This window comes from Cryptomeria japonica, chromosome 4, assembly GCF_030272615.1.
Source record: "Cryptomeria japonica chromosome 4, Sugi_1.0, whole genome shotgun sequence".
Taxonomy (NCBI): domain Eukaryota; kingdom Viridiplantae; phylum Streptophyta; class Pinopsida; order Cupressales; family Cupressaceae; genus Cryptomeria; species Cryptomeria japonica.
In genome coordinates this window covers 527862588-527889239 of record NC_081408.1, presented here as the reverse complement: position 1 = coordinate 527889239, position 26652 = coordinate 527862588, and the positions used below count along the sequence as shown (strand labels likewise).

At 36.1% G+C, this 26652-nt stretch overlaps 1 protein-coding gene across 6 annotated transcripts; it reads left to right on the top strand.

Moving 5' to 3' along the window:
* Positions 1-10650: 10650 nt before the first annotated feature.
* LOC131069032 (uncharacterized) lies at positions 10651-24728 on the top strand. 6 transcript variants are annotated; one of them, XM_058004334.2, is made up of 13 exons: positions 10655-11443; positions 11545-11762; positions 12111-12200; positions 12802-12876; positions 13596-15976; positions 16071-16229; positions 16424-17533; positions 17623-17754; positions 18391-18539; positions 19280-19663; positions 21415-21524; positions 23560-23728; positions 23936-24728. In XM_058004334.2, exons 5-12 carry the CDS (start codon positions 13633-13635, stop codon positions 23630-23632), a joined length of 4461 nt encoding a protein of 1486 aa, XP_057860317.2. In that variant the 5' UTR covers positions 10655-11443; positions 11545-11762; positions 12111-12200; positions 12802-12876; positions 13596-13632; the 3' UTR covers positions 23633-23728; positions 23936-24728. The 6 variants fall into 6 exon arrangements, with proteins under 6 accessions (XP_057860323.2, XP_057860322.2, XP_057860317.2 ...); XM_059219936.1 differs by having other exon boundaries at positions 10655-11447; XM_058004338.2 differs by having other exon boundaries at positions 10655-11762; positions 16424-17524.
* Positions 24729-26652: the final 1924 nt, after the last annotated feature.

Below are 26652 nucleotides of genomic sequence, written 5' to 3'. Positions count from 1 at the left end.
AGAAATATTTTAATATTATTTGTCTATAAAGAATAAAAATTCTATTTTAAGGGATGATCCTTTGGTGAAATGGTGGGGCTTCTTGCCTGTAGTGCCTACAACCTAGGTTCAAACCCCCACGGGTTCGTCTCTACCGTGTAAAAATTGGAGTATTACCCTGGGGAGAACCTTGGAGAAATAGTGGGGCTTCTTGCCTGGAGTGCTTACATCCTTGGTTCAAACCTTTTTAAAGGGGGATGACCCTTTGGTGAAATGGTGGGGCTTCTTGCCTGTAGTGCCTACAACCTAGGTTCAAACCCCCACAAGTTCATCTCTACCGTGTAAAAAATGGAGTATTACCCTGGGGAGAACCTTGGAGAAATAGTGGGGCTTCTTGCCTGTAGTGCTTACATCTTTGGTTCAAACCTTTTAAAAAAGCCTACAACCTAGGTTCAAACCCCCACGGGTTCGTCTCTACCGTGTAAAAAATGGAGTATTACCCTGGGGAGAACCTTGGAGAAATAGTGGGGCTTCTTGCCTGTAGTGCTTACATCCTTGGTTCAAACCTTTAAAAGAAGAAGGGGACATCCCCACAGCGCAACGGTAGTTGCAAAGCCCTGTTGATAGGGTGGTCTTTGGTTTGAATCCCCTTCAGATCATGGGAGAAGTTTCAAAATGCAGCCCCCAGCCGAGGGAAGATGGTTTGCTGACGCTGCAGGGTGAATCGTGGAGCAAGGAGCCACTGGAGGTGAAGGCGTGGAGCAGCAGCCGGAGCAACAGCCGTTGGAGGTGAAGGCGTGGAGGGAGTCAAAGGAGGAGCTGACTCGGGCCAGCCACGTGGAGTAATAAGGTTTGGAGGGATAAGGAGATGGTTGGAAGCAGGAGAAATAAGGAGCAATTGGAGTGATAAGTCGCAGGAGCTATAAGGTGAGGATGGAGAGATAAGGATGCTCGGATTGATAAGGGGTGTGTGAGTACGCGTGGAGAGATTAAGCGTGTAGGTGCAGGTGTTAATACTCTAGTTGTAATTTCGGGGAGGGGGTCCCCCATTGCTGTGAGCCCCACTGGTTCAAAGCTCCAGTCATAAAAGTGATTACTGATAAAAAATAAATAAATTATATTTTAACTTTTATGTTTTATTTTACAAAACTTTTATTATTGTCGAAGGGAAAAAATAAACCAAGATTAAAACATAATACTTTGGATATGTTTTATAAGGAATCAAAAGATTATTGTTGTTTGTGGAATACTTTTAATTCATCCATATTGATTATTGAATTTTCTATAAGAATTTAAGTAGTATTTTTTTTAGGGAAGGGTAAAATTTTATTAATAAAAAACTAGTTACATATTTATCGGGTAGATTTCCAAATGTCAATAGCCATCAAAACAATGTAAATATAGGAAATCCACTAAAGATACATACAATACAAAAAACTAGGATTTCCAACAAAATAATACTTCCACTTGTTTGGCTCCAACTACTAATGCACAAAGATCATTTTGAATTAGTTGAAACTTACGATGAATCTCATGTCGATCTAGTCGATTTTGATTGGCAATATTCTAATTTGTAAGGAAACTTGCAACCATCTTTATGACAATTTCCACATAACCCATTTAAGATTTCAATCAAATCAACACATAGAAGCCATATGCAAAGAATAGACAACATACCCATGAAAATGTGACACAAGATATATCTTGGGAAAACCGTCATGAGGGAAAAACTCAATCTCCAAAACCATCATCCACCATGTATTATCAACAATGCCTCCTTTACAATACAACTATGGAAAGCCTTCGAAAACCAGCCATAACCAAGCACTCCATGTGACCAAGCACGAATCCACACATCCCAGCACTCCATGTGACCAAACATGAATCCACACATCCCATACCATGCTTCCTCCTTAAAAAATGCTTACCTATCTAACCCAAACAATTAACCTTGTGGTGCTCTTATAGAGACAAGCAGTCACAAAACCATCAAGTGGTATTACATCAAAACCATGAGACAATAAAATATAATATTTTTCCTACCTACCCTTGACCCATGTTTAATATTGGGCACTTCATCACTATTACATTCCCCAATATTAAATAGATACAATATAATAATAATACCAATGTGTCAATACAACTCATCAAGTGGTTACAAGAATATTTCAAGAGGATCTCTACATGTTGCGCGTCCATCTAGGTGCTCCTAGGTGCAACAATACAATATGATATTACGATATAATTCTTTGTCCACCTCACACAATAATAAAATAATATAACAATGAAAAATTATTATGCAAGGTGTACAACACCATTTTCCCAACATAATTAATAGCTCCATGAGAAACCCATTTTGCTAGGAAATCTACCACTTTGTTCCATTCTCTAAGAATATGAACAAAAGAAATAACCTCAAAATTAGAAAAAAAAAAGTGGAGGAGAATTTTCCTAACCATTTGAGCAAGTCTCCATGAAGCATCTTTCAATTTCCTTTTATTCAACAAAGAGACTAAAATTGTAAACTCTATCTCACAAACAATATTTGACCATGAATGAGCTCACTTGCCTTTTTCATAGCCTTTAGAATTTCCCAAGCCTCCATCAAAGTATTGGAATTCACCCCATAAAAGAAGAAAAGAAGAATTAAAGAGAGCCATTTCATTCTCAATCAATTCCTCCAACCCTTGCAAGGTATTTCTATGGGCCAAGCCATCCATGTTGGTCTTTAGAAAACCATGAGGAGGAGGAGACCACCTTCTAGACATGCCCACTTTTTAGAGGAAATCCCTCCAAGGCTTGACATCGGATTGAAACTAGGAGGACCAAGATTTAGGAGATGGGCAACATTCCTATCAAAGAGAGATAATGGTGACTCGACTAAAAAAAATTACTTCAATAGTTTCTTTAATCATGCTTTTGATTGTATTCCATACCTACAACACTAGACTTTGGCAACTATGAAAACTGTGTAAGTTACACTCAACCAAATTTACCAAAGAATAAAGGAAGGAGCAATTTCCTAGGTAGTTACTAGAAAATATGCAAAAACCAAAGGAAGAGTCATACTTTTCCACTATTTAGTGAGAGAGGATGCTAAAATTCTTGATCTATTCCAAATATTCCATTGAAGGTTCCAAATTTTAGCAAAAAAGGGACACTATAAAAAAAGGCGATTAGTCATTTCCTTGATTTTGTCACATATGATATAGATGGAAGGCCCCTCAAGTCCTCTTTTCCTGATAATCTCCCAAGTCTGGCATTTACTATGGAATAGAAGCCAAATGAACGTGTTGCACTTAGGCCAACTAACTCTGTTCCAAATCTTTTTCTACCGAGGCTAGCAATTGTTTCCACTTTTTTGACATTGTAAAAGTGGATATCTAAGAGATACATAATAAGAACCTTTAGTGCTAGAGACTCGCGATACAAAATTAGGCTCCTCCAATGAACAACATGGACGATTAGAGGGGATAGAGGCCAACAAGTTTCAATCTTCATAAGATCCTCCCTTGGGCCAAATTTGGGGTCGTGCCATTGATAAACCATGGATTTGCGTACAATGATAAAGCACTTAGAATATGCGTCACTCAACCAAATTTCTTCCAAAATAACCTTAGTCAAGGGTTGAAGTAAGAATTGGACCAAGGAGAGATTTATTGCCCTTATTAATCATCCAAAAAGACCTTTCTTAATTAAAGAAGTTCCCATTTGGATCATAATCCAAATTATAGAACCCTTCGCAATTAGCTCTATTTGAGGAATATCCTTATCCTTAATACCACTTAGATATTTGTAATTGAGAACTCTTACCCATGGTAGCCAAGGATTTTTGCACCACTACCAAAATAATTTCATAGCAAGGGTCTTACTAATTCAACTTTGTAGTCCTAAGACCAAATCCCCCATTCTCTTTAGGTTGACAAAATTGATGCCATCTTACCAAGATCGATTTGTGATTGTCCAATTTTCCAGCCCATAAAATTGTTTAAACAAACATCATACTCTTTAAGAAACCTTTTGGGGGATGATAAGAGTAAAACCTATAAATAGGGAGTGAACTTGTAAAATTGTTTTGAGAAGAGCCAATCTTCAAACAGAAGACAACCATTGAAAGGTCTAGTGGTTACCCTTGTTCTAAATATTTTGAGAATCTTTCTCCAATGTAGATTGTTCAAGTTTTCCAAAGAAAGAGGAATTCCTAAGTAGTCAACAAGAAAAAATCCTATTTGAAAATGGAGGATGTTGGTTATCCTCGTTGAATAAGATTTGGAGTATTAAAAAAGAAAATGTTGGACTTATCTTCATTAATTTGCTAGCTAGAAGTAGATAGGTAAATGTTCCAAGCCTTTCTAAAATTGGATGCTTCCTCCATTTTAGCTAATCCCATCAAATTCATGGCATCAAAAAATTGTAGATGGGTTTGCGGATCCAAAGGTTGATTCCATTGCTAACCTTGAATGAGCGTGATACTTCTAATTTGTTCTATCAATCTACTCAAATCCTTAGCTAGTAAAATAAACAAGTGGGGAGAGAGAGGGCCCCTTGTCGTAGGCCCTTGGAAGCCTTAAAGAGATCAAAAGGGACACCATTAATTAGCACATAAAAGGAAGATGAATAAACATAACTCATGACCAATTCCACTTGCTTAGAGGAAAACCAAAAGTCAAAAGAGTGCACCAAAGGAAAGACCACTTGGGTATGTCATAAGTTGACCAAAATAGATCATTGCTTGGATTTACATCCAAAAAATTGAGGATGGATTTACATACAACAAATTGAGGAAGGAAATTTTATTCCCAAACAAAGAGGAAGAAGGACCAAGCCTACACCCATACCTCCTACTTTTTAGTCAAATCTACCAACAACATTGAAATCTCTAGCAATAATCCAAGGTAAAGGAGCTAATGAACACATATTTCTAATTCGAGACTAGAATACAACCATTTAAGTAGAATTCTAAGACTAGTAAATATTTATTTTGGTTGATTAATGAATATAATATTTTGATAAAAATGAGTTCATTTGATCATATTGCATTTTTGAAACAATAGAATATTTTGAATAAAAAAATGAGGTTTCATATTTCAACTTGTAAATAAATTAGTTGACGAATTAATCACTACTCTCCAACTTGACCTGGTTACCTACTAGGGTGAACTTTTGTTCATTGATTGAAAGAAAGAAAGGTTTACAGGCAAGTCAAATTGGTATTATTTTTCAACTTGTGTCTCTGCTTCGAGGTTGTTGAACAAAAGATTACAATGAGGATGTTTACGACACATAATTATTTAGAGGCCTACAAACAGAGTCCCATTTTACTTGACTCCACTAGAGGAGAGTAGATTGCCAGTCCAGAGAAATTGCCTGGAGAGGGAATCAAATTCTTTAATAAAACTTACTAGCACAGTTTGCACAAAGCATTTATATAGAGGCGGGGTCTGAACCACAAATTTCAGAATAGTCATTCTCCCAGCAGCAGAAAGCCATCTATAAGACCAATGACTCACCTTCTTATGAATGCCAAAATATCTTTCCAAAATCCCCTAGGCAATGGGTGATCCGAAAGATGAATGCCAAGATAAACAAGAGGAAGCACACCAACCTAAAATCTAAGGGTCCTAGCAATTCTAGCTTGAATAGTCACTGATGTGTTGAAGAAAAAGATAAAGGACTTATCTTCATTAATTTGTTGACCAGAAGCTGCTAAATAGATATCCAGAGCTTTTTTAAAGTTAGTGGCCTCATGAAGTCTAGCAACACCCATGAAAGTCGTGTCATTCACAGATTGAAGGTGTGAAGAAGGAGAAAGACCATTACCCCAATTCCAACTTTTGATCAAACCTCGATAAGTCTTCCAATCCCTTCTGCCATAAGGATATACAAGTATGGGGAAAGAGGATCACCTTGCCTTAAGCCTCTTGAAGCACCAAAAAGATTAGTAGGCTCCCTATTAATGAGAACTGCAAAGGACGAGGTAGTAATACAGCTCATAACCCAGTTAATCCATTCCTTACCAAAGCTAAAAGCTTCAAGAATTTGGTGAAGGAATCTCCATTAGACTCTATCATAAGCCTTGGCCATGTCTAGCTTTAAAAACACAACCTCTTCCTTTGAAGATGCCATAGAATGAATCGATTCAGATGCTATGACAACCCCATCAAGAATTTGTCTCCCAGTAACAAAGCTCCCTTCTCTTCATAAATTAATTTAGGTAGCCACAATTCGAGTCTATTTACAATTAATTTTGTTATAACTTTGTAAACCACATTACATAAAGCAATAGGGTGAAAAGAGTTGAAAGAGTTAACTCTCTCCTTAGAGATAAGAGAAAGAAAAGTGGCATTCATAGCCCTTAGCATTTGCTTGTTTCTAAAAAATTCTTGCACCACCTCCAAGAGATCCAACTTGATTGTCTCCCAAAAATCTTGGTAGAATTCAATAGGAAACCCGTCTGGGCTAGGAGGTTTACCCTTCTTCATTCCAAACACCACCTCTTCAATCTCCTTTAAGGAGATAGGTCTACAAAGGTTCGCATTCATTTCAACATAGACAATAGCAGGATTACATTCTAAAACTAAACCTTCTTCCATATTGGCCGACAAAGAATCCTTAGTGAACAGGGATCTAAAGAACCTGACAACCTCCTGAGCAATCTCCTGAGTAGAGGAGAGGGGAATACCCTCATGGGAGATGATGTAAGTGATAGCATTACCATGTCTCCTATTCTTAACACAGTTGTGGAAGAACTTTGTGTTCATCACCTTCCTAAAGCCAATCCACTTTAGCCTTTTGTTTCCAGTAAATCTCCTCACGAAGTTCCCATTCCTCCAATTCCCTCACATCCTAAGATTCCACTCTATACAACTCATCTAAAAGGCCCCGATCTCTTATTTGACGAGTAATGTCATCCACCTGAGATTGTGCTTGCAACTTTTATACTTGAAATATTAAATTTTCTTGACAAATGAGTACATTGCAGTACCATAAGTTGACTTCCCCTCCTACCACCAACATTGCATAAGGTCCTGTAGAGAAGAATCTCGAAGACACACAAATTGAAACTTTAAGGAGGAGTTCTTTGAGATCCGAAAATGAGTAGCACTAAAATTGGTCGGCCAATGGTCAAAGCCTTTCCAGTCTAAAATCTCAGAGCTAGTTGTCCAATTATCACCCATCCAGTATCAAGAAACTAGAAATCTATCTAATCTCTCTACTATGGCATCTTCACCACATCTTCTATTGTTCCAAGTAAAAAAACCATTAGAAGGCTTTACATCCACAATCCTCAAGGATTCAATATTATCTCTTAGCAACCCTGCATAAGGATCAAATTTAGCATTTCCATCCCTTTTTTCATCCAGACTAAAAACTGCATTGAAATCCCCCCCAATAATCCAAGGGTGTAGAGGGGCCAAAGATCTAACATATTTGATGTGAAACCAAAGACCAAATTATCCAATAAAATCTGTTGGGGCATAAACATTAGAAAGAAGGATATTTTCACTAGATTCACAACTCACACCAACCATAGAAATTGAAGATCTGCTAGAAATCCACGAAAGAGGCACAAGCTTACGAGGGTCCCAAAGACAAGCCAAACCCCCTGAGATTACTTGCACCCCAATACATTAACAATGACCCTAAGACCAAATTTTTGAGACCTTATTTAACATACCATCCACTAATAGCTTAGATTCATGAATAATCACCACATTAGGAGAATGAGAAGCAATCAACTCTCGAATAACCTTTTATCTAGGGATGTTATTCAACCCCCTTACATTCCAAGATATCACAATCATTTTTGAGAAGGGTAGAAATGGGAATCAATGGTCTTTGCAGAACTAGACTCAACCAGTGTCTCACCAATTAACTTTACCTTCTCCTTATCTTTCTTCCTCCCATTAGTAATGTGAGGCCTTTCTGGACCACCTTTTTAAAAAGTTTTCTACTGAATTCCTAATGTCAATTGGGATCCCTTACTTTTATTACCATCCAAGGAATCATTTTATGGATTAGTCCCTAGGAAAGGAAGAGCAAAACCTATATTTATCTCTTTACTTTCATTTCCTTCTAGAGGACCTATAATCACCGAGGGGGTATCAATATCTATATGGGCTTCAAGATCTGTATCTTGAGTTTCGACCTAAGGGTCAGTATTCTTCTCAACATTAATTTGAATCATCCCTTGAGTATTTGAACCAACATGCATGTTTACCAAAGCATCATCAAACTGATCCAAATCATCAAGGACATCAAACCTATTAAAATCCTAGTCAGTTTTCCTATCCCTAAGGGTTCTCTTTTGTCCTCTACCCTTGCTTCTTTTTTTGACTAGAATAAACCCCTCTTTATCCTCCATTATGGGAACGTTTCCTTTATCCTGTTTAGATAATGGGTGGGAGGACCCATTATTGGCTTCCTTTGCATGGTTAGATTTTAGACACATTCGTTGCAAATGACCATATTCATGAAAAATGCGACATCAGAAAGGGTAAAGTTTCATAATCTAATTGTTGAATCCAAGAGTTGGATTGAAGACAAATTTCTATAGAATCAAGAAAAGGCTTACTCAGATCAATTTCAACATAGATTCAAGCATAGGTGATTACATTTTTCATTTGACATGAGGGGCCAACTAACTTACCTAGTTGTACAACAACCAGGTTGAAGATATCATCTCTCCAAAGTTCAAGCGGGAACCATGGAAGCCTCAACCAAATTGGAACCCTCGAAGCCAATTCTTATGAAGGATTGAAACCAACATGCCATGACTTTAGAAAAAAGATCAACTTGGTTGTAGATATATGACCCCCCTTCAAAAACCTTGTTTCTATCTGACATGCATGAAAAGGTAACCATAAAATAGCCATTTGCAACTAGCAATATCTCCATTTCCCCTTCTCGATTCCATGTGCGACGAGCCCATGATTTCAAGAAGGGTAGAGACACATAGATCCGCATGAATTTGCAAATCAAAGCATGTTTAGAAAGATAATTGATATCATCCACAAAAGAGTCAAGCTGAATCACCAAGACAGGCCTAGTCTCACTTCTTGCAAGACAACCATTAACCTTCATAGGCCTAAAATTCTCTATTTGCGATGAATTTTCTCCCATACTACTCAAACCAAAAATGGATTCTCATGCATGAATGGGGCCAAGTTTCCCCCTATCACAACATCTCTGAAAAGAGGGCTCCGCTTTCCCAAATTGCCACTAGGCTTTGCTATGCAAAGTAAGAAACCCAAGATACAAGGGTTGCACCCAAAACCCTCACCAAATTAATTGCATGCAACAGGAAGCCACCCGAGATCTACAAAACAAAGACCCAACACCACCTCAAACACTCCATTCACCCTCCATCGAACAGTGCACATCACCCACAATGCGCAGACAAGAGCTAGAGAGAGCCCAATGCAACCACTCTCTACGACTCAGAAAGAAAGCAAAAGCAAAAGGTAGAAAAAGATATCAACCCCCCACGAACTACAGAAAAATCCCCCATGGACTGAAGAAAATGAACCATGCAAAATGCCATCCTCCCATCATCCAAGTCTAATCCTTCATCAAGAGCATTGATCCATTCCATTCAATTATTTAAATATAAAATATTTTACAAATTATTTAATATAAAAATATTATAAACATAAATTTAGATGTTCAAAATGCTTATATATAATTGCTTTAAAATTCAATTTTAAAAATATTTAATTTAAAAAAAATTAATAATTAAAATAATATTTTTATTAAACAATTTTAAAAATCGATATAATATATTTTTAATTATAATAATTAATTTTTCATACATACATACATAAGTTTTGAATGAGCAATGATTAGTGTTAAGGTTAGGGTTGCCATTATAATTCAATTAAGTTCATATCACATTATATTTAATAATATTATGTTTCATATAAATTAAAGAATTATAGATATGGTTGGCTTAGGGTTAAATTAAGGATATTTGTATAATATCAAAGACAACTACTTATTTATAAAGTGCAAGTTAAATAATATTTAAATGTATAAAATTAAAATAATATTTTTTTATTAAATAATTTTAAAAAATCAATATTACATATTTTTAATTATAACAATTAAGGTTGGGTTAAGGTTAATTTATAGTTTGATTTCATGTCAAACTATATTATAATTAATAATATTATATAATTATATAATAAAAAAATATACATATGGTTGATTTAGTGTCAAATTAAGATTATTTACATAATATTACTATTATTTATCTCTATCTTAATTGTGAACAATTTTTTTCCTCAAATTAATCATTTTTTAAGAATCTTATTGTTATAAAAAGAATTCAATTAATCTTACAACAAAAATATATCTTAATTAATCTATATAAAATACTTGAAAGAGATGTTTTTTCAAATGAAATAGCCTTCACATCATCTATTTAAGATTTCAAAGACACATCCACATAAATTTCTCTCTATTTATTTTAAGATATACATACTAATCCATTTTACAACTTTCTAAAATATATCAAATGCATTCAATTCATATGATACAATATTTTATATAAATTATTTCAGATATCTATACTAGGTATGAATGTATTTGTATTATCTAATATTTCTATTCACGGTACTTTACGGTAAAAATCTTTAAAATACAAGGTACACGGCAACGAATTGTGCTTCAGGGGAAGGGGCGCATAAATATTACAGTTTGTGTGACATCTGGCAGCATCGTAGCTGGAACAGCAGCAATTGTGCAGAAGTTTTCGAAAACGCGTGAAGTGAAGATACCGGCGAGGGGCAAGATTGATAATATGATGGAAAAAATGTTGGCGTAGCGTACTCGTCAAGATCAGTCCATTAAACGTCGCTCTAATGGCGCCACTGAGAAACATGCGTGTCCTTTAAGCCAACCAGCCAATTATATTTTAAATGCAGTCCTGCTGTTTCGGAGATGTGAATGAAATGGACCCGACTGTCAGGGAATTGTTACGTCCATGGCGAACGGCGAGAGAGTAGGGAAGCAGAAGAAGAAGAAGGGGCAGGCAAGGCACCATGTGGAACCCGGAAATGGCGATGCTTTTGCTCCCGCTAAAATTCCACCATTTATGCATTTAAGATCCCTTGCGCATGCCGGCCCCGCCACGCTTTAACCGCCTTTTATCTTTTCCTCTATAAATTCTCTCCCGCCTATTTTTATTTTCGTTTTCGTCTTCTCTTTTCCCGACCTGGCTCAACAACTTTTGCTGATTCTTGTTCGCGTGAAATAATGATCGCCCGCGCCAAAGGTTAGTTTACGGACAATAATATTTACTGAAATTCATTACGTTCAGGAAAGGAAGCTCGGATTGCCAGACGTGTAAGGTGCAGATTCGTCCCAGGGAGTTTGGAATGCATTGCAGAGAGTTTGGAGTCCATGGACAAGAAATTTGAGCCTCTTTGGGCAATTCTGGTCATCGTACCTGCAATTTGTTTTGGTAGGTATGTAGGCAACCTTTTCGGATGGAAGAGCAGGAGATCGAATTGCCTTTGTAAATGTTTGATGGAATCGTTTTTGTAATGTGCGTCTCTTTGGTAGGGTTTTACGAAGTTTTCCAAAGCAGAGGGAATTTCTGAGATTGATCGTCGAGCATGAAGTCGTGGAAATGCCGGTGTTGTACAATTCTGTGTCTAATTCTCGTTCTTCGAAAAATTGATGTTGTCTGAAATTTCTGCCGATTGTATTATCTCCGGTGCCAAGGATTGATTAGTGGCAACATATAGCAATCTTCGTTACACTTACAATATATTTAGTTGGTAAGCAATATTTTCCGATGTAAAATATGGGGAATTGGCTTAATAATGCGCGTATGGCTCGGACGAGTCTTGTTTCTTTGGCAAATGCAAGGGAAATTCTGATCAAAATTAGTCAATAGAAGATCTATTCTTTCCAAAGAAGTCCCTAATAGCGCGTATTGAAACGTGCTTGTGTAGGTTCTCATTTAAAAAAATAAAAATTACAATGCTTTTGCTGTTCTGTGAGAAAAATTGCATACATCAATTCGATGATTTTAGAGAACTTATCAGCCCTGTAATTCTTTTAGTATGTAAACGATTTTTAAGATGAAATCCATTAAAGAATGTTATATTGTGCGGTTTTTGCAGCGTCCGTTGGTTAAGGGTTTATGCGTAATTTGAAGAGGGAGTTTATCAAAGGAAAGGGGAGTTAATGACCGAAGCCAGCAGCAGAAGCAGGTTTACCTCTTGACAGAAGCTGTTCTTGAACGATTCTCTGTGGTGTCGCTTATTCTTGGAAGCATGTATCACTATGTTGGTTTTAGTGTGGTGGATGTAAATAAACCTTTGTGTCTTTTTCTTCTTGACATTTAACGTTAGAAAAGATTTATCTAAATTTAATAGTTTTTAATGTTGTAAAATATTTCTCTTTATTAATTTTCTCTCTGTTTTCTGTAGTTACTGTAGTACTGAATTAGGAAATCTAGTACAGACGATGCAGATGCCTTTTTTCTTTTTTCTTTTTGCGTTTAATTTGTGTAATTCCGTGGAAGATCGAAATAGGGATGATCCGGTTCTTGCAATGTAATTTTGAGCTTGATGTATGCTTTTGTGCTATTCGAGGCTCAGTGTGGTTTTGGTAAAAATCTACATGAGTTTTCCCATATAATTTTTGTATCTGCATTATGCAAGTTTTGATGCTTTCAAGTGTAGCCTTGAATTTGATCAGTTCTATGTTTGCAATATTTTAATCCAAAATGATTTCGATGATGACTAACTTTTAAACTCAATCTCGAGATTGAAAATAACTTTTCCTCCGGGCTTGCAACTGTGACAATAGGTTGCCTTCTCATGGTGTGGGACAGAGGCTTCGAGAGTGAGGTCAAACCTGCGTTGCATTTGCCCCAATTTGGAGGTAAAGAGTAGAATACAGTTTGAAGCTCAGTCGGATTTTAACTCAAAATAAGCTTAGTGTGAATTTGATCAAATCTATGTTGGCAGTAGTTTAATCTGAAATGATTCAGATGATACACCGAGTTTTAAAACAATCCTGAGATTGAAGATAACTTTTCCTTAGGGTTTGGCACTGTGACTATATGTTTTGTTATCCTGGTATGGGGTTGAGGGTGGGAGATTGAGGTCAAAACTGTGTTGCACTTGTCCAATTGGAAGTAAAGATTAGAATATAGTTTGAAACTCAGTCGGATTTTAACTCACAACCTATGGGTTTATTTTTACTGAGAAGCAGTGTAAGCTTGAGATTGAAGGTAACCCGGATTTAATGTGATTTGATTTTATCTTTTAGTAAGGTATAGTGCACAGACTGCTGGTTATTATTATGGGATAGAAAGCGAGGCTGTGGCCTCTTTATTATCCATTGGTGTTGAACCTGGTTTGCACACTTAGTTAAACACTTAATGCGTGCTCCATTTCTCTGAGAAGGTCATTGAAGCTCAGCTCGATGTTTGGTTGTATATAATTTTGATCGGCACTAAGCTTGTAGGTTGCCTTATTGCTGTATAAGAGTGAGGCTGTGGGCAACTCTTGAATTCTTGCACGCTTCTATATTAACTTTGTTAATGAACTGAAATACAAGGTTTAATTTTGACAATTTGTAGTTTCTATAAAGTGCAGGCTACCAGGAGAACAATGAGCTGAAACTGTAACAATCATGGCTTCTTTGAGGAGAAATGGTGGTTCTTGTAAGATACGGAACTCTGCAAAGTATACAAGAGACTCTTGGAGTTCTTCTTCCCCTGAAGGTCAGGAATCAAGCAAGACAAAGAAGGAAGATGAGGTCATCAGTGTGAAAGAGACTAGTAGAAAATGTCCTTTAACAAGAAATAACACTTCTTTACCTAGAAATGGAACTTATCAGGGTCGCAGACAATCTTTAAGTTTGCAGGAGAACAGTTCTTCTGGACCAGGGGAAACAAACAAGCTGAAGATGGAAGATGAAGTCATGAATACAAAGGAGAATGGTAGAAAACGTCCCTTGACAAAAAGTAAGAGCGCTTTGTCAAGAAATGGAACCAATCATGGTTACAGAGGAGCTTTAAGTTTGCAGGAGAACAGTGATACTGTGTTTAGAGAGATAAATTCCTGTTGTGACAAAGACAGTTCAGTGTATCTGTTGGATACTAGTGTTGTTCAGCCCAGTGGAACAAAATCTCATTATCAAAGCAGAGGATTGTTAAAGGTTTTGGAAAAGAACACTGTTTCTGCTAGAAGCCCCATCTTTCAATGCCATAATGGAAGATTGCCAAGTTCAAAACTAAAGTCTTCATATTCAATAGAGAATTCAACAATTGTTACCAATAAGGCTTCTAAAATCCCATTTTTGAATTCTTCACAGCTAAGAATGGACACTTCTGAATCAGTTGTAGATAAGACAAAGAAGCAGAGGGTTGGCCAGCTAAATGAAGAAAAATATTCTTCTAATCCAAGCTCTCTAAGTGATTCATCTGTTCGCAGTGACGATCTTGAGTTTGATCTTATCAGTTCTATCAGTTCAGGAATGTGTGAGCAAGAATTACAAGATTTAAATTTGCTCCCTGATGAATTCTCGCTAGAGAAGTGGGTTGGTGCTCCTTTAGTTACGCGAGAAAAATCCCAAACAGTTGCTGATGGAGAATTTCAAGCCTTTGATGGGTCCAGATACACTCCAATTCAAGAGGCTTCTCTTGTTTTTAATAGCTCCATTGCAGGTGCATGTGCAAGTGTGGCTGATGAAGAAGCAGAAACTTCATCTGAAGACATTGATCTGTTTGAGAAATTGCAGGCTCTAGAGATGTCAGGAGATGCATGTACAGAGATTCTTCAGATACAGGATGGCAATGTAGACTCAATGCTAGCACTGGAATTCAGCTTTGCACAATTTTGTGATCCATGGGCTAAGGATGTAATGAGCACTTCAGAGGAATGGGCCTCAGATGACAAATTCACCTTGGAGGGAAGTACTTCTGGAGATTCATGCCTTACTTGCAGTTCTTTTGAGAGCCTTCCAACACAAAATAATCTGTCCCCTTGCCTGGGGGAGATGCAGTATCTGTTCCACCATCAGGAGTGTGATGGCATGACATCATGTGAATTTGAGCAGTGCATTCATGGAGAGATCTCAAGTAGACCGAGCTCAATGTTTTTTGAAGATGAAGCTAATAAAATTGCTGATCAACTGGTTGCTTCAGCAACACAATCCTCAGAGAATTCAAATTCTGCCTCAGTTGATGAGGAAAGCATCTCAATTTTTGCATTGGAGCATTCTATGATGCAGACAGATGAACTTAATGTCTTCAGAAATGAAGAATTACTCTTCTTGCCCGTTACTCTGAATTCACATTTGTATGAAGAGAACAATTTGGAAAGTTCACTTGGTAATATGGGATCTGGTGCTGGTCAACCGAAGATTGAAAAACAAACCTCTTATAAGGATAAATTATATGATCTAAAAAAGGAATACTCAACAATGCCAAGGAGAAATGCCAGATCTATTGAAGACTTTGTACATGATGCCATATCTGCAGAGTCTAAATACAGGGAACAAGTATTGTTTTCCACCACTGGCTCCAATGTTAATTCCAATGCGTGTATGAAATCAGTAAATGATAGATTGAAGTTAACAAGTGAGACATTTTTCAACTTCCCAGAGCTGCAAACAAGGTGCTTTAAAACCAGTGAGGACTCAATTGAGGTTCTTGTTGGTATGAAAGAATTTGATGGCCAAGAAGGCCTTCAAGGGCCTACATTTGAAGTTACATCTTCACTCTGTGAATCTGATGCTAGAGAGAACTTTTCCAATGCTGATTGCTCATCTGTTCTGCATGTTTTAGCGAATAAAGAGTCTGTTCATGAAAAGGCTGAAATGATTGGTGAAAGCATATGCTCCAAAAATCTAAGTGGTAGTCTGAATAAAGAGTGTGGTTTAGATTCATTTACATCTTCAGAGGCAACTGAAACAAATGTTAGTTACAATGCTCCTTTAATACCGTCCAAGCCAGCTGTGCTCATTTTTGGAGGTTTGACAGTTTTTAAGGAATTTTAAGATAATTTTAATTCTTATTCTTTTTGTGTACCCTAACTCTGAATCTGATTTGAAAATATCAATGACAGGGGATCAAGTTGTGGATCCAAAAGATTCTTGGCTACAAAAGTATGGAAAGCAAAAACATAACAACAGAGAATATTCAGGAAGTGATGAAAAGATTCATTCTTGTGTAAATTTTAATTCGAGGTTCAACGGCAATCTGTCATTTGTGAATCTCAAACAAAGTACGGTAATTTCAATAGTGAATATTTGGAAAAAGTTCAGTAGAAATATTAGAGTTTTCCTTTTTCTGAATTTTTTAACTTTGGAATCTATACAAAAATCTTATTCAGGAGCAACATTTTCTTTCTGACCATCTAGATAGATTCCTGGGATTATTAAAAAGTTTTCTTTTTTTTATTCTACTTGTCTCCTGCAGAAAGCATTCTGAAGGATATCTGTCAAACTTCTAGCATGGAAAACGGCAAAAGTGAGTCAGATAAAAACAGTCAGAGGCAAAAGGCATATCTACTTGAGCAGGAGAATGGAGTTGAAGATCATAAAAGAAGAGTGGCACGTGAGTCTGGTTTGACAATTGGTAATTCTGGAAATCATATGCCAAGAGAGAATCAACATAACTGCCCAAAATCCTTGAATTGCTTTTCTGTATCACCTTCCAATTGGCTGGTAAAAATTGGATGTTGCTTGGCGCCCTACAAAAATGACTTTAGTGCATTGTACTTGATGACGGAATTGCATCAGAAACAAGCTTTCACTTCAGACATATTTTCTTGTAGTATGCCTAGTATTAAACCTGCATATTTGGAAAAAGATATTCACTTTGCAGTGGAAACTTGCACCTCATTTAGATATTATTCAGGCTTTGAACACAATTCTTGTACAGGGAAATTTGATATTATTCCCATCCAGGTTAGAGAATGTGGTGGTTGGACTCATGATCTAGAAAAATACATTGGACAATTTCAACATTTGAAGAAAATAGGTTGTGAGAGTGTTCCAAGAAACCTCATATCTATAAAAACAGAAAACAAAGAAATGTTTGAAGGTCACAATATAAGAATCTTTCTGGGTGTAAATTTCCATGTTTCATCTTGTTTCTTGGTTTATGTAAATGCTTATGGGAAGGATGATTATTATTCAGATCAAAGTCTTCATGAACATTTTATTGATTCAAGTTACAAAGAGGCAGTTGAATATCTAAGAAAATGTAAGCTGGGCAAGTATCCATTGCAGTTCATTTATGACAGAAATAAAATGAAGCTTTGCCATGCAGAACATGTGCAGAATGTGAATGATGCTACAAAAACTGATTTTTTCGAGCTTGGTGATGATCCTAGTTACATAATTATAAGCTGCACACAGTGTGATGATGGTTATATTCCAGAATTATTAGGTCCTTTAGAACTGCATGAAGATTTGTCATCTAGTGATCAAATTGAAATTCAGGACTGCCAGTTGAATTGCCTACAAATCTGGGAATCTGATAGTACTAAAGAGGTGGATTTTATTAACACTACAAGTGTGTGTGGTAACCTTCTATACATTTCTCTGATTATCTTAACTGGAATTCATCACTAGATTATCCTGTAGTCAATGGTTTCTCTTATGGCGTTTCAGGTTGTAATGATGTTGAAATTCTTGACAATAATTTACGAGGGATAATGCAATATTCAGAGAACAGTGCAGGGAGCCTCATTGAGCCGTCATCATGCGAGTGCTTTGGACTTCATATGTCTCATGGTTGTGAAGGTTTGTTGATTCTTCTCAAATTTTGTTGCTCTGACCAAAACTTAGTTGTTTAATATGTTTCTATCTAAAACTTCTCTCTCAGAGGTTAAGAGTTTGAGAATGTGATTTTGTGAGGGTGGGAAGTCAGAATTTAATGCGGAATTTTAATTTGATGAAGAGATGAGTAATATAGAGATCCGATATTATATACATTCTTTAAATATTTTTTTCTTGCATTTATTCTCAAGATTAAAAAATACGTCCATGTTTTTATGACATGAACTTTCAGTTCAAGGGGAGTTATTCAAAATTTAGTACCGTGTTTAGCTATTAATAGGTATATATTACATTTAATTTCAATTGTTCTATAAATCTAGTCTCAAATACTTGAACCATTGAGATGAACATTTCTATTTTACAAATCTCTTAAATACATTTGTTTGGTGATGATAAACATTTGGGCACAGAGGCATGAGTAACCAAAAAAATATTCAAGGAGACTTCTTTAATTAAAATAACTCTTGTCTGATGTTCTAAATATGCAAGGGCTCAACATCTGATACTTTGTTGGTTACCGAAAATAGCTGTTGAATTCATTTTTATGCTTGCTGATTTATACTGTGAACATAACTGTATCGGAAAATTGCTTTTGTCTAGAATTTCAAGGCATGCAGATGAAGCCCAAGTATAAAGCTACAATAGACTCGCCAAACCATGGTCATGATGATTGGGACACTGTAGCTGGAGTCAACTATGGGAAGATGGACACGACCACATGCTCTTCAGAGAAAGGAAGAACTAAAGAGGTCAGATCTTCTACATGTTTATTGTCTGATGCACAAGATTGAGATGTTGATGCTGTATATAATAAATTTATATTCTTGAAAAGTGAAATGGATTGTTATCAACCCTTGGTTCTGGGCATTGCATTTACTGGGTATTCATTTAGCTAACTGGACATATGAATGAAATTCAATTACTTGGGATTAAAACAGGAAAAACTTGCTAAATTAAAAGATACTGAAATATTCATTAAATCAGGCAAGAAAAAATGTAATTGAATAAACAAAAAAACTCCAATAAATCGCCAAAAAAATGCATGCAATTGAAAAAATCACAAATAAATAACATCAATTTCAGTTAATCATGGTTTATCAGCATTTTTTCAATACATCACAATTGTTTCTTTGAAAAATCTGTTTTCTTAAAAAAATTGGTAGGGTAATCTGAACCAGTATGGCAATTGTCATGGTTGGCGATTAATTCCAATTTTTTAAGATTTCTGCTACCATGAGTATCGGAAATAGAATTTGTTTTGTCAGTTGGCCTAATGAATAATTATAAAAAAATGTTCTGAAATATATTCACGTTGAAGTATTGGAATCCTTTGTATTTACAATCTGTTGTCAGATGGACATATGCTAGATTCATTACAGAATTCTATTTCTTCTTTTTGAAATCTATGCCAGGGTTTTAATATTTTGTGTTCCCACTAGTATATTCACACCTTTCCTGCAGGGCACTCATACTACTTTTCGTCTTACAGACTATTTCTTCTGGCTTGTTTGATGGACTAAAGTGTAACAACATATCTTCACAAGACAATTCAATCGATATTCTTCATGAGAGGATGGGTGGAATAGAAGTAGAGGAAATTAAGATCGTTACTCATATTCATCATAATGATAGTCCTAATTTTGCTCCCAGACCTGTGAATGTACCATGCCTCGCTGGTTCAGAGGATGTATTATTAAGTAGCCATTGCCTGCTTGAATCAGGAAAAAGGAAAGAACCATTTGAGAACAACAGTCAATATATAAAAGGTTTATCTGAAATGAGGGAGGATGGGATGGAGAAAAAGGTTCAAATGTTGGAGTCAGAACTTCTGGAAGTAAAGAAGCAAAACCACAAGATGCAAAGTTTATTGAAGGTGAGCTTCCATCCTAACAGATTATTTTTTATCTTGTATTTTTTAAAATGTTGTAGTTCCTCTAAGCATTGGTAATATGTTTGCAACAAATAATTAAAAAAGTAGCCTTGTGATCGTTTACATAGAATGACAATTTTTGAGGATATGGTACTCAGGTATCATTCATGAGTAATTACAGTGCAACATTAAGGTTCTGCCAGTCGTAACAAGATTTTGAATATGTTATTTGAACTTTGTTGTAGAAATACTAGTGTATCTGTTCTATTGTATCAACATGATTTCAAGTTTTCCTGCAAATAGTTTTTGTAGTCTGAACAATCCTACTGAAGTATGAGTCAAGCAGAACATGAAGTCTAGCTAAAATCGCAGGTATTTTGGTGTTTATGCTTCCAGCTGAAATCACTACTCTGTATGGAAGTAATTTCGTGAATTGGTTTTACTAATGATACATGGAGTTTGCAATTCTCTAAAATTATGTTACTGGGTTTACTGTGAACCCTCCTTGTACAGGTGTGGGTCCGGTATGGGTACAGGTCCAGTCCCAGTTTGGCTCTGGGTTTTCCTAGGGTCCCCCAATGGGGACCTGGGGTGCCTGAGCAGGAAAACCTGGGTTGAAGGCAAACCCAGGGGGACTTGTGGCCACTGAGCCCCAAAGACATTAAAGAACATTTTTTAAAACAAAAAATTTCTCAAAAGCATTGGCTTGTCCTAAAGCGAGGGCATAAGACTGTGTTCAACTAATTTGACAAACACAAAAGACAAAAACTGTATTGTTTTCTTCCAAGCTGCCATTGCATGCAAAATTCAACAAGTTGTGAGTCATCAGCTGAGTGAAATTGGAGTACATACTCCTTCATTCACTTGGTTAAGTGCAACCTATTGGGTGCAAAAGAAGATGAGGATTTGGTCTTCGTGCACTCCAACCTTCATCTCCTATCACATAAGACACCTGAATACAATGAGAGGGTGGCAAAGAATTGGGATCAAAGTCCCAAGTGTACTGACTTAAGCACTACAGTTACATAGCTTTTGCAAACTCTCTATAGATGAGGCAGCTTTTGCATGTGACTCAACTAGTGGGAGTTCAAATGAAATTGAACCAAATGTTGGCTTTGATGCTTTTGATAAAGAGCAATATGAAGACTATTGAATATTGATTGTAATTTTCATTGTCTATTTTCAAATTATGAGCATGAGGTATTTAAATATTTTGTTTATTGGCAATTATGAGTATCACTGTTTTTATATTTTATAATTTTTAATTTTGATATATATATGTGTGTGTGTGTGTATGTATGTATGTATGTATATGTGTGCGTGTATGTGTAGGTGTATGTCTATATCTGTGTATATGTATATGTATATAGATATATACATATCCACATATATACACATATTTGTATATCTATATCTATACATCTATATAGCTGAACCCTTACCCATACACAAGGAATATTTTTTTTTTTGCCATACCTTGTACCTGGTATTGGTACCTATACCCGCACTCATTCCAGGACCAACTCAGTTTGTGTAATTCGTAAGACAATGTCACTGTTCTATGGTCATTCAATGCAAATTATTGAAGGCTTTGTATGGAGAGTGTTGATCAAAACATTGACTTTCCTTTCATTCTTTAGTTTTATAAAAAAATTGTCATTGTATATGGTCCTTTGTAACTTTAGCTACAAGCAGTTCTTTATTTTGTCTGATAATGTTATTAAGATCTGATTTATACCCATGTGATATTTCAGTGCATCTTCAGGAGAACTGACATAATGCAACAATGCTTGCAAGATAGAAAGCGACGATGGCACAAAAGGCATTTGATTTGCAAATTTGCCATCCGTTTGAGAAGGAAAAGGTAAGAATTTTCTTTGATTATTTTTAAAAATAGTTTGAGTCTATTTAAAGCTACAAATTTTTAAGATCTTTGACTGCAAGGAGTGTTACCAGAGGTCTCAAAGAAACCAATAAAGACCATTCTAATAGCATTGAAAGGTCAACCTTTAAGTCTTGTTGTAGTGTGGATTATTTGGACCTTTCTTTGAGGTTTGATCACAATTTCCATATTCAATACAATGCTTGCTGTGGGGTTTCGTATCTGATTCTCATATCCATATGCATTTCTTCCTGAGCTTCCAGCATATTCCTACACTTATTTGTGGCTAAGGATTATCCATGTTGCAGGGGCTGAATCGAAATGAAACATTACTTCCTACTTTGAAAATGATCTTTTGTTGCAAATCAAATTTAGCATCGAATATGTCCTTTTTTGGGAATATATTTTGCCCTTCAGTGCATTGTCAAATGTACTTTAAGGCGTTGTGATAAGCAGCTCTGCCTTGTTTTAATTTTTCCAAAAGCACCCTTTGTTAAATCACAAAACTTACTTTTTATTTCATTTATTGCTTCTGGATTTGATTGTGTATGAGCTTTTTGACATCAATGTTTCTAATCACACTCCGTGATTCAAAACATTGATGTCAAAATCAGAGTGTGATTCAAAACATTGATGTCAAAATCATAGAGTGTGATTCGAAACGTTGGTGTCAAAAAAAGCTCATACACAATCAAATCTAGAAGCAATAAATGAATATTTGCATGGATTGTGGAAATCTCATAGCATTAATTTTTTTTAGCAAATCATGCAAGTGGCTTGGATTATTAACAAGTATTGGATATCCAAATGTATAACATTTTTTTAGCAAACCAAGCAGGTGGCTTGGACAATTTATTAATAAGTATTGTATATTTCATGTGTGTGTGTGTATATATACACAATGAAAAACCGTCTCTGTTAAAATTTAACAATTTATTATTTAAAGTTGGTAATTTTTCCTAGGTAGACATAAACATGTTCCTCACTGCTAGTGAGTTTGTAGATCTAGTCCTAAATGATCTAGTCCTAAATCACCGTACCCTGTGATACCTTCCTTTGGGGTTTTCTATTTTGGGTTAGAATAGATGAGTACTGAAGCGAGTATTTGTTAAAGGGGTTTCCTTTGCTCAGATCATTGTATCTAATCCTTTCATATATATAGGAAATAGAGTGCTTACCGCTTTTAATGCCATGGGTGCATTTTTTATTTCTCATCTATCCCAAACCCCTTTCAACGTGGAGCCTTGATACAATGCTGTTACTTACCAAAATTCTCAAAGCTTCCCTTTATTGAATTTGCTCTGATAGTCAATTTTGCACAGAGATTTTGTTTGTTGATGACCATTGCTGTTGATCATCCTGTATTTTTGTGCATCATGATCAAGATAAAAGAAGACTGGAGTTGGTAATTTTATTCACATAGGGTCTTTTTAAACCTCTTAGATGAGAGTAGACTTTCCAATGCAATCGTTTAAACATGTTAACAAACCAATATTGATATTTTATCTGGTTTGAAAAGCTAGTAGAAATCCATCTTAACTAAGATTTCACATGCACAAGAGATCTCCAAGAGACTAGAGCTGCCAATCCTTATGATTTCAATTTTCAGATCAAATAGGCAGGCCCAAAGTTCATTTTTGACTGTAATGATCTTCAGAAATATCATTGGAACAAATTGGATATGATATGCAATGTACTTTGGATGCTGATAATCAAGAGCATCTTTTGACACTTTTGGGTGACTGCCTGAAAAATGGGCAATGAAAGCATAAAGTCGATTAGATTTTGGCTAGCGCTTTTCTAATTGTTAATCCAAAAGGCACTAATGAAAGCTTTTTTGTTGGCAAACTTAAGAAATAGCACTTACGAATCACAAATTGAGTTTCCTTACAATGTTGAATGGTGTACTTTATTTTTTGTTCATTTGAACAAGTAGGGAAAGCATTAAGATATTTTCATGAATTTTCTATTTCTGTTAAATATTCCTAATTAACTCTATTTTAGTTTATTTTTGTAGAAAGAAGCATCAAACGGAGGCCCTAGACTTTCAGAGAACCTCTTGCAAACCGTATTTGTCAAAGATATGGTAATGCAGATTCAGAACTGCTCATGATGGGATTTACATTACTTGCTAGCGACCGTATAAAAGGAATGTTTTGAACATTTACATTTTCTTGCAAGTAACGGTAAGTAATTTTAGTGTGCTATTCAGTCAATCTAGTGCACTGGTGAGTTATTATTGTTTAGTGTCTTGCACATAGTAGTAAAATAATTACCATGCTCTTCATAAAGTGTAGTGCGCTGGGGAATTCTTGTACAGATATTGTCAATGCACATAAGATGTTGGGAAATCTACTAATATTAGGATTTTGACATGATTTTTAAATGTGCAGATGCACTGTAACAGAAGCCCAAGAGGAATGCTCGAGTTTCAGTTGTGAAAACTGTCCTTGAGAGAAATATTGCATATTACTTGTGAGAACTCAGTACAAAACAGGTTCATGGGATGACAACTGAAGATGATCATCAACAGTTCAATTTGGAAGAAATTAGTGGAAAGGCTTTTAATGGGAATCCGACAATAAACGGACATTTGCAATCCATTGCAGTCGAAATTTGCTGAAGAGCAGGTTTCTACAATTTTGTAAGAATTTAGCTGCATCAGGAAGTAGCAGGACTAATGATTTAGCAACCACAATACGAGCAAAAGTAATTTTCAGTTTGTTAAGGTATATTCTGTCATACAAACTATAACACCTGACGAAGGATAGCAAACACTTAGAAGGCAAGTTTCTTTTTGGCTTGAACGAGGGTGAATGACCTGTAGGATAAGCACAAACTTTATGCTGAGTCAGAAATGGTAAACTGAAGGACCTGCTCCTAGTTTTATCAATTAATGGCAGTGCTCGTACCAAAAGGGATCCGCCTCCTTTGCCATATAGAAAGCACATACTAATGTAGTTTATTCTTTAATAGCTACAAATAGAGATATCCAGCAAATGCATGTAAGCTGGAGAATTTCTTTGGGTTCTCAGAGATTTGGTATTAGTAGGGCTGACGTGTCCATGGTTAATGTACTCTTCTTGTAATCAACATTAGGGCATACTAGGGCATGAGGACCTGATTCTCACTAACAAAATGAAAATAATAAAATTCTTATACAAATATAATAACATTCCCGTTCAATTTGAAGGGTCACTTTGATCAGAGACGTGGGTGTTCAATTCACCGATTATTGTCAAAGATATTTAGCTCTGTAGCTAATGAACTTTCTCTCGTGGTAACATTACGGTCTCTATTTGTCATGCTTTTATAGCGGCAAACTGTTTTTGGTGCGCATTCATGTTCTAAAACAGTATATCTGACGCATTAAGAAACAGGCATTAGAGAATCGCCACAATTTTCGATATCGTGTTGGGTTCACAACTATATTCTTACTAGGCTCAGCTTAAATACGTCTGCAGCTATATTCTTACTGTTCAGTACCAACGTGTAGTTATTCTTTGTTGCGATGCATAAATCCATAATGCAATACGAGTATCTATTTATTTATTTTAAATTTCTGACATACTAATCTGAGCGATTCCATCGCCAATGGTTCTGCTGTGGCAAAATCATGGTTTTAGGTAAATCACAGTTCAAGAGAAGCACCTCATAAACCTGTACAAATTCTAATTCGTTTATAACAAAGCTAGTAATTCAGGTCCAAAACTTCGTGTGGATTACCATTTTTGAGAGGTTTTTGTTTTTTGTTTATGTAACTTGGCCTACATTTTTTGTGGGATTCGGAAGCCTTGCTTTATATAACTTCGGCTGGCTTTAGTGTAAACGTTATTGTCGGCGTTGATAGTTTGTGACTGCTAACAATGGCTCTTTCGAGAAAGAGTCCCAAGAGTTTTTCACCAATTGTGTATTTTGAAACTCAATGGATGTGGTTTTACCCATCCTTGATTTTTATACTGCATGTCAATGGTTAGAGTAATAGATTATTACTGGTTACTTTGTCGGGAGGTCTCTATTGAAAGCATGTTACAAGATTGGGTTGCTAAAACTTGGGCCCCTCATGGGCTCTGTCTAAATGACATTCAGAATCTCATCAAAGGGTTTCTTCTTTGTTTGGTGACTGCGAACCATGGCTCTTTCGAGCAAGCGTCCCAGGAAGTTTGGAACAACGGGTTTCTTCTTTGTTTGGTGACTGCGAACCATGGCTCTTTCGAGCAAGCGTCCCAGGAAGTTTGTTCCAAAAGTTTTTCACAAGATATGCATTTTGAAACTCAAAATTGATTTTTATACTTCATGTCAATGGTTAGAGCAATAGATTCTTATTGGTTACTTTGTTAGGAGGTTCCCACTGAAAGCATGGTACAAGATTGGGTTGCTAAAACTTGGGCCCCTCATGGGGTCTATCTAAATGATGTTCAAAATCTCATCAAAGGTTTTTTTCTTTTTTCTTTTGCTGAAGTAGTCCATCTTTCAACATGGCCTTTGGTATGTTTGGTTGTCTCTGTTAGTTTTCTAGTCATGGACTAAAGATTTTTTGTCTTGGATGATAAGAAACTTTGTGTGCCAATTTGGTTTAAATTCTTGGTCTTCCTCTACCTTGCTAGAATTTTCTTCATACCATTACCTTTTCCATGTGGAAGGTTATCCGTGTTGAGCTAGACTGCTTTTATCAAGCTCACCCCTAGAAATGGATCTGTGTGGAGGTTGATTTGTTTGGAGACTTAAAGGAGTTAATGGACATTCAGATTGGCAATTTTTACCACATTGAATGAGTGTTTTATTTGAACTTGCCCAATGTTTATTTTTGGTCTTAATATCCATGGAGCATAAAATCAAGGACTACTTGTTGGCAGCCCCTAGGTTTAAGACTCTTCCACAGGTCTTGAATCTCCCAAAATAGAGGGAAATGGACTATATTGACTTGTAAGAGAAAAAAACACTACTGGCGGTAGTGCCCAAGGCAAACTTCAAAGGCCTATTGTTGTGTAACACAAGCCAATTGTTTCAGATCCAGTCGCAAAGGGAAAAGATATTGTGACAACCTATATTAATCTTCCAATTCGGCCAGAATTTGCACGAACACCTTAGCCAACGTCGTTACTTTCTT